At 33.0% G+C, this 13,786-nt stretch overlaps 1 protein-coding gene across 2 annotated transcripts in view; it reads left to right on the plus strand.

The window, feature by feature from the left end:
• The window catches only part of LOC129975650 (cubilin-like), a 176,167-nt gene that overhangs the window by 124,631 nt on the left and 37,750 nt on the right, over positions 1-13,786 (plus strand). The window contains exons 50-57 of one of the 2 annotated variants that reach the window (XM_056088750.1): positions 496-679; positions 2,221-2,421; positions 4,716-4,871; positions 6,806-6,927; positions 7,992-8,211; positions 9,692-9,876; positions 11,336-11,495; positions 11,714-11,863. In XM_056088750.1, coding sequence (XP_055944725.1) covers positions 496-679; positions 2,221-2,421; positions 4,716-4,871; positions 6,806-6,927; positions 7,992-8,211; positions 9,692-9,876; positions 11,336-11,495; positions 11,714-11,863 — 1,378 coding nt within the window. The remainder of the gene's footprint in view (positions 1-495; positions 680-2,220; positions 2,422-4,715; positions 4,872-6,805; positions 6,928-7,991; positions 8,212-9,691; positions 9,877-11,335; positions 11,496-11,713; positions 11,864-13,786) is intronic. The other variant, XM_056088751.1, reaches the window with a different exon arrangement.

Genomic DNA, 13,786 nt, shown 5'->3' on the forward strand with positions numbered 1-13,786 from the left:
TGGACTATTCCTACTAATTCGTCCCTGATTAACTGTACGACTCACTCCGGCTAGGTCTGCTTACCTTTTATAGCTTCTGGTGCAGGGCACAGAAGATTCTCAAACAACCCCGCATAATTCGCCTCTTATTGGTTCTATCGCCAAAATTCTTGGAAGTTCTAGTATCATCAATTTCGTGGTCAAATTCTTCTCCAAGTCATCAAATAGTCGCCAAGCCCGTTTATCATTGATCCAACATCCGATCTGCATCCAATAGAGCTGTCCGTAAAACTGCCTTTCCTAGGATGGAACTAAATGTGCTGGGAAGCAACATTACAGATATGTAAAAGGTTAAAATAACATGTTACACAAATAGAATGGCACAAGAGGAATGAAGAGTAAAATTATTTGCAAACAAATTATTATAAGAAAGCAAAACAAAGATTTTAGCTCAGTATCTTTAATACCTATAAAAATAGGTTAAGTTCTATTATTTAATGGCTGTGTCCTATTTAGGTGTACAATGCAACCTACTGGAGACAAATTCAAAGTACCTCTGCGGATAAGGAGAAAATATGCGGCAATACGCTCCCGGCTACAATGGATTCGTCGAGTGCTCAACTGATTATGAACTTCCACACTCGAGGATTGAGTCCCGGGCAAGGATTCTCTCTTACATATACAACAGATGAAGAAAGCTGTAAGTGCAATTCTTAGTTATTTTATCCCATGAACGGGAATTTTCATATCATTGTGGATTGTTTTATTTGTGTTGTTGTTGTTTCTTATGGCACTTGCCATGGACAACCCGCTGTTACGAAGACAGCGATTTTAAGCCGGTGGAGGAGGGTCTCTTGTTTTTTTATAGTAGCGCCATCTAGGCCCAAGAGAACGACTTAGCTACGCACACGTCACAACCCTTTTTACGGGGCGGATTTCATTCACTCATCTACAGATCGTAATTTAGATCTGAATAAAAGAACGATCACCCCTGATCCAGTACCCCCAGTGGTATTACTCTCGACATGGAGGACTTTGTGACCACGACAGATTTATACGCGCTTCAGCCACCAATCACGCAGGGAATCTTCGGCCAGCGGGGTTCGAACTCGCAACCTAAGGGACGCGAATCCAACGCTCTACAACCAGGCTAAGCCATATTACTTCCAGAAGAATAACTTTTCAATTTTAATCAGTTTCTGACCCTGTTTGATTAATTATTAAGCCGAGTTTCCACAATATCACACTGTCAGTTTCATAATACGATGAAAAGTGTTTTCAAGATTTGTTAGGCAGTCAAGGGCGATTTATATGGCATAATATTACATTTTGACAATTCTGCGAATTATTGTTTTCATATAATTACTGGTAAGAAAGCAATTCTTCTTGAATTATAGATATCCACTATAAGTGAGGTGATGTATATGATCATGAGATCATTGAAATTACATTTCTTGTTTAAATTTCACAAAGTAGATATTTTTTGTAATGAATCTGGGAAATCGTCATGAATTGAAATCTATAAATTTGAAATAAATTGGCAAAACTAAAGAGCAAGCCTTAATTTCAGTCACTGCATGGATTTTGTCATTTTTTAAAATTTTATATGGCTCTTAATATGCCATAAATGGTCGTTTGCCCTCCAACACCCTTCGATTTTTAAAAGAAATTTCAAAAATACAACCTTATTGTACGTTTTCCGAGGAGGCAAACTATGATATAACTTTTCAACTGATGTTCCTAATTCGCCAATTTTCATTGCATATAAAAACTTATGACTCCAAATGACATCAACAATTATTTTCAATCTCTAATTTTGAGTTATTGCAAAATAAAACTTAGGCAGAGTTCCACACCCACAACAACTTGTCTGATTTACCACTTTTTAAGCTTATCAATTAAAATGTTCTATATTTAGTATGCTAGTTTAATTTAAAATAATGCCCTTTTTTGTTGTATCAAGATGTAGTTCGTAAAAATTAATTGATATGATTAAACTAATTCTTGCGCAATAATAAGCAATACATGTTTCCCGATAGTGGTTAGTATTTAATTACAATTTGGCACAAAACTATCTTTAATAAATTTCTTTTTGTTCATCATCCTTGGTTAAAGTGTTTTTTGCCATTGATACTTAAAATTGAAATATATATATATATATATATATATATATATATATATATATATATATATATATATATATATATATATATATACTATTTAATGTTCAAATTTATATAGTGTGTGGTGGGTTGCTGCAACTGCCTAGTGGTGTCATAGAAACCCCAAGCTTCTCAGTTCAAAACGATTCCTACGTGGACTGCAGATGGAGAATCCCTGATGAAGGAACGGGTAATCAGACATTAGTTATGCGTTTCGATGTTGTAGACATCCCAGGAGTCTTGGCAAATTACTGCAGAGAGGGTGTTATGTATTTTACAGGTGAGTGTTCATTATTTTGTTGTAAATGGATTACATGCAATTGCTTATGCAACTGACACCAGAGGCCACTCTCCATTCAAGCAAACTCGTCATGAATCACCAAGCCAAAATTTGTAAAGAAAACCTCTTTTAACCATTAGAGACCATTGATTTTATTAGAATATATCCACATTTCCATCCAGTGTTTATTTATTAAAGTATATATTGCGAATACCCACAAGATAATTTTCCTAACAGTATTTAACGTTGCTGTTTAAAAATAACTTATCTTTGTAAACCAGGATACCCTCTGCAAATTATTGAACTGTCATTATGATTAACTCACTAAAATGTTTCTGTTCTTTTTTCAGAATTGTGATTTAATTTTAAAAACATTCACATATAACATGAATAATGTTTCTATAATAATCATTAAAATATTATATTTCATTAATTTTCATTCATTATATTTCTATAATAATCAAATTTTATAAATGCAAATAGGACCTGCAGAAATAACCCATTTTGTCAATACAATATGGAATCGTAAACACAAAAGACAATAATCGCTGAATAACAAGGTAAGTATTAAAAGACTTGGAAGATATGTGTCCTAGACAATCATTACAATTCATGGAAAACGGAATGCAATTTTGGAAGCATTTATTTTAAGACATGCACCTAAAAATGTTTAGATAAATGGAAGGTTCAGCTCTTACAGTTACAGGTGTAAAATTGAGAAAATTGCAAATGGCAGCGCATCATTTTTAGGGGTATTGCATTTAAAAACTATAAATGTTTTTCTCATACCTGCAGTATAAAAATTAGAGATAAAGAAAAAAAGACAACTAATACGGACAGAGAAGCAACAACAACAACAACAAAAACTACATATTTTATTCACCATTAACAAAATTTTGGCACATCATAACAGTCTCCAGTAGTAGTCGTATTTCCCGATTTTTCTTTTATATTCTTTAAATTTAATTTTAAAAAATTGTAAAAATGACTTATTTCTGTGTTCCTCAATTTCCCTGAAAGTGCAACGTGGTTATAGTTAAAGTTCTACTTTAAATTGGTGATAAAAGGAAAGCTACTGGACCGAAAGTTATCAAACTTGGTAATAGTTTAAAGACGATTTTGGAAACTTCTTTTCCGCCAAAAAAAAAAAGTTCAAAAACTCACCACCAGGGGGGAAATGGGGCCGTATGCAGTATTGTTAAGCAAAATAGGAAATGAAGACATTGGTTTAAAATTTGTTTAATCGTATCTGAAACGCGTTACAAGCATGTTCAATGTTGCTTTCAAAATTTTCTGAAAGTTAAATCGCATTACTTCATTCTCAGTATATCAGGAAGAATGTTATGAAAATGTCGGTGTATCGCATCTTTCAGTTCCGCCAAATTGTTTAGATTATCACCATAAACAGTGCTTTTGAGATGACACACATTGAACATGCTTTGTAGCCCGTTTCAGAAACGATTAAACACATTTTAAACCTGTGTCTTCATGTCCTATTTTGCTTAGAAATATTGATACAGCGCCATTTCACCCCCTGGCGTGAGTTTTTTTTTTTTTTTTTGGCAGTAAAGAAATTCCCATGACCTCGTTTAAACCATTATCAAGTTTGATAACATTTGGTCCACTAGTTTTCCTTTTATGACCATTTGAAAATGGAACTTTAATTATAACCACCCTATATATACTATGATTTCACTTAGAAACACTTTATATATTTTATTGTATATAACTGTATCTAAAATAAAAGTAGTTACAAATTAATTTTTGTAGTTTATAAAGTGAAAATGGTTTTAATTATATATCGTAATCTTCCTACATACATCGGATAGTGAATATTTTTATATTATTGTTGCAGCATTATGTGACATTTTTTGACGACTTGGAGCACCGAACATTTTCTTGAAACGTATGGTTTAGATCCGCGACAAAGCGCGTTCTTAGAGATACATGTTAAATTCCGAAAATGGTATCCCTCAAATTACCTGACTATTAAAGTTGTCAACTTTTCTTCAATTTTACTTTGGGATTAGCGGAACATTGGTCGCTGTGACGCTTAGTGAATTCTATATATACAATTTTTGTTATTATATAAGTATAGTCCTTGCTTTATTGGATTTTATTTTGACTTATAAGCCTACTTTTTTACACATTAAACTTTTGATATTCTTACAGTAAATTATTTAACTTGCATTAACATTTACACCTTATTTCCCAAGTGAAAATGAGTACATGGTGCCACAATATTGTATATTTATTACCATACATTTACATGATTGATAATGTATAATTTTTAGCTTTGGGTCCAACAGGAAGGATGTACCTGGGTAGAGTATGTGGAAATTACACCACGGAGGTACTCGTAACGAGTCCATTCCTGGCTCTCACGATAAGGATGGTTACAAGTTTAGGAAAGCCTATCAGAGGAATTCACGGAACATATAACGTTACCAGTAAGTACAAATAAATTTCGCAATTTTAACACACGTTTATGTATAACTTGAAAACTTTCATATTTATGAAGAAGAAATTTCGCAAGCGATTTTTTTTTCACTCTCTTCTTGAATATGAGAGGCTTGGATTTTTGCTTGCAGGTGTATTCTCTATACAATACTTTTGCATTTTATTATTTCATCACTTAATATAACTTATTATTATTTTATCACATCTGATCATAATGTTTTTGATAGTAACGACTTTTTGTGTATCTAAAGAGGATAACTAAAGAAATCACACTTATCAAGTTTGGCATGTTGTCTTTATATAAAAACGTAAATCGCTGTCGAATTTTAGAACAGAGCCACTCAGAAGAGGAGATAAGTTCGTCTATACGTGAAACACGGTATCTCGATAAAGCAAAAAGTTAGAACAAAAAAAATTGCTGAGGACTCTTAACATTAAAGCTTTAATCTATGAAATATTTTAGACTAAAAATATTAGAAGGTAGTTGTGTCAGAGAAAATTATAATTCCGCAGCGAGCTGAATGAATGAAATTTGGAATTTAGTCTTTATTCTTCTATTGCCGATCAATAAATAACTTTTGATTCAATCGGTCATTAAAAAGAGATATGCTTTTTACTTTTTCCGGAAGAAACATTTTTAGAATTGTGTTTTCTGTGTATGAACTGGATAATAAAGCAATGCATTGAGCTAGAGTGATTATATTTGATATGGTGTCTTAAAACCAAATTTGTAGATTTCTGTCAAATTCTATCGACAAGAAGCTTGACTATCTATCAGTGTACATACAAATATAACTCAAAAACATAAACATCTATATGAATGAAATTTGGTGCACAGTTTTCTCATTTAAAATATAGATCCTTATAAAGTTTTAAACGAACTTTGTCAAACTATTGACCGTCTGTCAGTTTGTACTTTTGCATGCATGTAAACTCGACAATTCAAAAATACAACCACTTAAATGAAATATTATATGTAATCTCATTACTATAATTCTAGTTCTTTGTCAAATTTTACTTTTAATAGATTAATAAAAAGGCATCCAAAACTCATAGTCTGTTTTCTTCATCACATTAAGAAGTATGAAACTCTCATATATAGGCAATTAAAAATAAAAATCAAACCTTCGCGAAATTCATGATTTGACTGAGGTTCTCAGTGTTTTCTGTGGGAAGAGAAAGAGTACATTTTTATTTAAAGTAGTATTCGAGAAATCTTTGGAGAAACTTCTCCTGCAAGTTGATTCCAGTTTATATTCCTTTACTCATTCTTTTTCTAAAAATATATTCTGGATCTTTACCTATGCAGCTTCGTAGAAGTACAGGCTATATACAAGAAATACAAAGATAATATACAAGAAGTAAAGTTTGGTATATATTAAGAGCATCTAGGATTGAAGTTTATAATATATACAGGGTGATAGGTAAAGCCCTTCTAAGACCTTGAAATTCGAAACGGCATCTCATATTTCCAGAGAAATAACGTGTACCTATAGTAAAGTGACTATGCTGAATTTATTGAGACAGGCCCCTACAGTGCCCCCAGTGGCAAAATAAGGAAACTAAAAAAATGTTTGAAAAATTAAGGATGTCTGCCTTAAAGCCCACTTGAAAAATGTACGCTATATCACAGTAAAATCAGAGAAAAAATTTCATAGATTTATCTGTAACGCTGTAACATGTCTTGCTAAATTCAATATAGTCACTTTACTACAGATGCGATTACTTCCCAGCATATATGAGACGCCGTTTCTAATTTAAAGGATTTAAATGGACTTTACCGATCAACCTATATATAATCATTTTAGTTTGACTGAAATCTTATAATTCCATCATCGCATAATCATGAATTTATAAAAAAAATTTTGATTTGCTGTTGATATCATAAATTAGCCTTCAACATCCACCAAATTTGTTATTTCAGATTGTGGTGGAGTTATAAATGGAAACCATGGTGAATTCTCAACACCAGGATATCCAAATGGTTATCCACCTAATGCAATATGTCACTGGCTGATTAAGGCGCCTCCTGGAGAGACAGTGACAGTAAGTAACATTGGCCATTTATTTTTATTCATAAAAACCTACTTGGGTACATGCGAGAGTGCGTTCTTTCCTTCCATTTTCATTATGATTCCTCTTCTGCAATGAGTGGCAACATAAACTGATAATGCATGAAAACTACAAGCTGTATTTTTACGTCAATTTAAACAGTCCAAAATATGATCTTGATGTAGTTCAAAAAGGTTTATATATATATATTGTGTTTTTAATGCTCCTTTTAGATAAAAAGTAGGCCAATAAAACTGAAATAAGTCATTTTTGCAAGTGGTCCTTTGCGTTTGCAAAGCATGAAAATGAAATGGAGGGCTCTTTGCTTGTAAATTTGATAAAAGAAAAGGATTTGCGGTGTTTGAAGTGCACAAAGACAGAAAAAGTGCAGTAATACAACAAAATATAACAAATAGTTACAAATAATAATAAAACTTTGCGATGAATAAATATATTTTACAAGAATTTTGACAGTAACAAAGGAAAAAAAATACCAAAACATGTAATGCATTAGATAAAAGTACATTGACGCAAAACCCAAACAAAGCGTCCTTAAAACATCAGGCGTTAAGGGAAATAAAACGTGTCGAAAGCAGAAAATTGAACAAACAAAATATAAAATACAGGAAGCCAAAAAAAAAAAAAAAAAAAAAAAAAAATTCAAAAAAGTAAATACATGTTTATAAACAGGCCGCATTTAAAACAATGTAAAAAAACTATTTAATTTTCAACTGTAATAATAATAAAAAATTAATTAATTAAATAAACCTACATAAACCAGCTGACATTTGATTATTGAAATACCGACATATTACACTGCTGTAATTAAAATCCGTTCTTTTTTCAAAGTGGAATTCATAATTATATAAATTCCCAAGTGAGTATTTATAAATAGAAATTTACAACAATTGAAAAAGAGAAATTCTCATTACAAATAAAATTCCCATCATTATATTCTACCATTCAAAAGTTCATTTTATGTGTTATATACATACAAAGAAAACATTTTTTTTCTTTCGAAATTTATAAAATCGTACTCTATATTTTGATTTTCACAGCTCACCATAGAAGATCTACGAATGGAAGAAAATTGCGACAAAGATTATCTGATGGTACGAAATGGTCAATACTTGCATGCTCCAGTCGTTGGTCGCTTCTGTGGTACACATGTACCAGTCCCCATTTCTTCAACTGGTCCTTATTTGACAGTCATTTTTCATACAGATGCTTATGGAACAGCCCCTGGTGTCAAGATGCATACCACCGAAGTTCAAAGAGGTATTTTCCATTAATTTTGTACATTCTATTTGGAGAAGCATTGATTTATCAGAAATTAGTCTCAGTACACGTGGTTTCACTTGTGTTCGTTAGTTCTATACAGTTGTTACTAATAGGTAAATACCATTATGCCATGATATTTATGATAGGGAAAAGAGGTTTACAGAGATTCTTAATGGTGGTGAAACTGATAATGTCTAGCCATGGTGACCCTTTCAAGGCTTGATTAGAAATTTTATTGTCTACCTGAAGAAGCAGTCATGTCAATTATATCTATATGCTATTTGAAGAAGCACTTGTCCCTTAATGTCTATTTGGAGAAGCTTTGATTTATCAGAAACTAGCTACAATACACGTGGTTCCACTTGCGTTTATTTGTTCTATTGTATTGTTACTAATTGATAATACAGTTATACTTTTTCAATATTATGGTAAAGAAACCAGATATACAGAGATTCTTAATAGTAGAAAACTTAAATGACCTCCAACCATAGCGACCATTGCAATATTTGACAAAGAGAAAGATCTGAATATGCATGAATTGGTGTGACGTCGCATCATGCTAGATAGGCGCATATGCACAAGGAGGAATGTAGCGAAGGAAGCTCGCGGTCTTCCAGATATGTCGTCATAATCCTCTAAAACTCTATCTCATTTTTCATAACCTACGGGAAAAAAACATCTTGACAGTCATAACTAAAAAGACCATAGAATTAATTTAGTTATATTAATGTCCCGTTTTTAAAGTAACACTGAAGCTGTTTTGGGATGGACCTCGTAAGTTTGAAACGCTATCAGATGACGAGGACAGCACCTAAGCTGGCTCCCCCTCTCGAAACTTCCTCACTACACCAGCGGAGGGACATTTGGCCCTGACGGATTTAACGTGCACCCATTCCGCTTACACGAAGCGTCTTCGTTGAAATCGGGTCTCGAACCTCGAATCCTCCGTTAAGAGATCTCCCCACAGACTATCGCGGCCCTATAAACAACACGAAAAAAAATTTATTAATGAGTTTTTCACTCCTATATATATCATCAATGATTGCTTGCTTCTGCTGAAATTTTTGAAGGAAATTGTAAAATAAAACCTTGGTACAACCCTCAGGACAGCAACTGTCTGGATTTCCATGAATCTGTCAAAATTGCATCAAAGTGCTTTGTATTTACTGTTCAACTTCAATTTAATACAGTATTTTCATTTATAACGAGAAGATGTAGTTCATCTCAATCAATTGACATGTTTAAATTAATTCGATTTATAAAGTTGATGAAAAGATGTTCACCGAAGGAGGCTAGTTATGTATTACATTTATATATCCCAGGGAATTTAGTTATAGTTTAAAATATATATGGTGGTTTAATGTAAGAAATACAATTGCTTTTCAATAATCGAGGAGAATTGTTTTGAAGATACATTTTTCATATTTAATACTATCTCTCTTGTTTCATAAAAGTACTTGAATATACATTTGTGCAGGTTGTGGAGGCCTGATTCACATGACCAAAGGCAACATATCTTCGCCCAATTACCCCTCTCGGTACGATAACAACGTTGAATGCAAATGGGTAATCGAATTTGTTCCTGGATATGTCGTGAAACTCGAATTCACAGGACGCTTCGACATAGAAATGGATAATACTTGTTCGAAAGATTATTTTATGGTAAGTAACCATTTCATTATCAAGTATTAAAGTGTGTAATGGGAGACATGAAAATCTAACATTTTAATCTTTTCGTTATGGGGGAATTAAAAGTAAACAGCCCAGCTGATTAAAGCTTTTTTATGCTTAAGGGCATGAAGTAGAGGAAGAAGATTATGAGTCCTAATTTCTATTTATAAACTTATCGTCATTATTCTAGTAGAAATGGTGCGCATTACCCCTTTTATTCCTAAGATCATTCGAGATCAGGTACTTCAAAGTACTGCAACAAATGAATTTTTCTCTCATTGATAAGTGATATCACTGACTCTCCGACCCGCCCGAAGGCACACGGATAAAGAAAACTGAATGACCGGACCGCCTCAACAGCAACACTGGCGGGAACTGTGATTGAGTCCAAAGAACCATCACCGGCCACGGTACAACCCTTCCCGAAGGAAGTACGCCCCGTAGTCAATGGAAGGAGCAAGATCCCCCACCCTTTTGTGTACCCTCCAAGGTGGCGAGATCCAACCACCATACCGAAAGCATATCCTCCTCATTTCGTGATGCCCCCCGTGGGTTTTCTCTCATTGATAAGAAATATTCCCTATCGCTTCAAAAACAGTAATGGCAATCTAATGCTTTAAGAGTTTATATGTAAAAGAGAACTGATAGATAAAGAGCAGATACATGCCTTTGAGAATTTTTTGAAATCTCTCTAATCTTCATATCTCGCAATCATACCCTAACGAACAAAGTACACGCCAGGGGTACTCAATCAATTCTACTTTAAGAAAAACAAAAGAGGACTTCTTCGAAGTGATATCCAGAGCACTCATGCGCCTGCCATTGTTTCATTTAATGGTCATGTGTAACTTCACGCTCGTTTCATTAAATGCGGAAGTTCGTGTGGAAGCGTTATGGAATTAAACCGGCGTGTATTACTAAAGATAAAAAACGATTAAGCACTTAATCGGTTTGAATCTCATGGCAACAATATAATCTATTGTTGGAAATAAGGCAAAATAATAATAATAATTGCCAAATTTTAGGAATAATTTTTTGACTATTAATTTGGTATCCAATGAAAAGAAATTGTTTAAGTTTTGAAACGAGATAAATTTTATTTTTGTGCAATAATATTTTTAGACGGTATCGCAGGAAATCTCCGAGATTCAACCTAATATTTAATTAATTAAAATTAAAAGAAATCGCTTCGAGGTGCAGATTTGATAGTAGATTAAACGATCTTACCTTGTAGAGCAACAAAACAAACACACATACATACACATAGTAATTTTTATTTTATTAATAGTAGAAATAGAAATACCATTATTTTGATTAGTTCAAAAATGGGTTTTTTGAACTGCATTTAAGAAATTCGTTTTCAAAAATTCTACCTACTCAAATGATTGTAAGAAATTAAGTATAAATGAATAAAAAAAAAGTTGTTTTTAATCGTATGAATTATTATCAGGTGGAGGAATATAACGAAGATGATTCATGGACACAAGCTCTGAAAATATGTGGACCCGTCAATCCAGAGCCTTTTATCAGCAAAAAGAATAAAGTGAGAATCACATTCCACACCAACGAGAATATTAATGGAGATGGATTTCATCTTACTTATTCTACAGGTATTAAACGTTGAACGACATTTTAAGAGTTGGCTAATACGTGATTCGCACCTACTACCTAATTCGATGACTCCTTCTTTTCTACAGTTAAAAGACAGCAAAAGAAGGGGTCATCTAATTAGACTGAATCACAGCCGTAAATAATGGCAACGAACTTGTTAAGTTTCTTTTAATTCCTTTCTGAGTGATTGATATCATTTTATTTCTTTGTTTTTCAGCTTGTGGTGGGAACTTTACCGAACCAACTGGTGAAATATTCTCTCCAAATTACCCAGATACCTATGACAACAACATCAACTGCACTTACACTATTGGTAGACCATTTCAATACATTTCCTTGTCCTTCGACCCTTACTTCAGCATTGAAAGTGAGTATTCATATTTGTTTCGTTTTTCGCTTTTATGTGCGAAATATTAGAAATTAAATTTAGGTTTATAAGTGATATTTTTTATTAGCTATGCGCGAAGTGATGGAACTCTGTTGAATACGAGGTCTTTATAACAGAGAAGCATTTGTTGCAGAGTTTTTCAATTGAGAATCGCGACTCATGGGTGGGTTATCAATTTTTGGTGGGTCAAAAAAAACCCTGATGTGGGCTTGAAATCTTGATCAAGCTGCACATTAGAAATGGTCCGAGGGTTAATCCAGACCTCATGTGATTTAGGCATTGAAGTTTCGTCCATATAGATTCTGCTCCAATGATATGCCAGTTAAAATATGCCATCGATATCCTCAAGTGTATCTTCTGGAAAAGAGATGCCATTGTCTAAGGCTAAGCGAAGAATAGGATTAGATAAAGAATAACCAAAAGTTAAATCAAAGATTTTCCTGAAAAATTAGCATAGCGTGAATTGAAATCAATTGATATTCCAAAACTAAAAAAGGCAAAGAAAACTATTTTTAAAAAAAATCTGCTGCTTTAAAAAAGAAATACCGAAAGCAGATATTCTTTTTTTTCCAAATTATAAAGATTTTTCACATTTATTAGATAGTAGCATATTAAATAGATCTTTAAAAAATTAATCTTTTTAAAAGTATGAATTTTTGTTAGTTATTTTTTTTATAAAAGCTTGAGATTTGATTAAAAATAAATGTCGTATCATTTTATATGAATAAAAATAGGTTTCTTACATACGTTTTTTTTAATAAGTTCAGTACTATATTGTACCACTGACCACTTGTGAGTTTTTTTAATTATTAAAATAATTTATTTTTTTTGTTTATGAAATGTAATAAAGGCAAAACTGAGCAGAATTAAGAGCATCATTTGTAACAGACTCGTGAAATTACAAAATGTTTGAATTATATATACATGTCTTGAAGGTAATGTATTGTAACAATATGGCTGCACAAATAAACTTATTGGCAATTTCTGTGGTTTGTTCAATACAACTATAAGTCAACCATCTAACTCTCCGACCCGCCCTAAGGCACACGGATTAAAACCATAAAACTGAATGACCGGACAGCCGCAACAGCAATTGGCGGGAACTGTGGTTGAGTCCTAAGGGCCGTCACCGGCCACGGTACAACCCTCCCCGAAGGAAGTACGTCCCGTCATCGATGGGAGGAGCCAGATCCCCCACCTATTAGTGTACCCTCCAGGGTGGCGAGATCCAACCACCATGCCGGAAGCATCTCATCCTCATTTCGAGGTGCCCCCCCCGAGGGTCTCAATACAACTATAAACCGTCTATCTGCGTTTCGAATTTTGACCACTGTAGTTTACTCCAGGAATTAGTGTTTGCAACCAAAACACTCTTTATTTATGTTCCAAACAATAATAGGTCTTTTTTTTAAAAAAAATTCTGGATAATCATGCTAGAATATTTCTAAAATGTTTAAATGCAAAGTTTCACATTTTGTACAGGTTTTTTATTCCATTTTTTTAAGAGTTACTTCAAGCTAATAAATTTGTTTTATAGCTAAATTAGTTTTCTTGTACATTCGTCACAACATTAAATATAGCAATACATTCGGAAGCCAGAAATTAAGAAATAGCATAATTGGTCAAATGTCAAATTAAAGGTGAAATTCAGGGAGTAGAGTAAAACACACCAGAAAATATTCCTGCCATTCACTCCATTGCAATCAGATGATGTTTCAACCAGTCAGATTCAATGGGCTATTGTACAACAGTTTATGTTGAGAATGCTGATGGTTTTCCTTATAAAAAACTCTATACTGGGGATTAAATTGTATTGACAATTCACTTTCTACTATAATGCCCAATATCTATGTAAATTACATTTCTAAAACTAACAATTGTCATTTAGCAATTTTCGCAAAT

This window comes from Argiope bruennichi, chromosome 7 (assembly GCF_947563725.1).
Source record: "Argiope bruennichi chromosome 7, qqArgBrue1.1, whole genome shotgun sequence".
Lineage (NCBI taxonomy): Eukaryota > Metazoa > Arthropoda > Arachnida > Araneae > Araneidae > Argiope > Argiope bruennichi.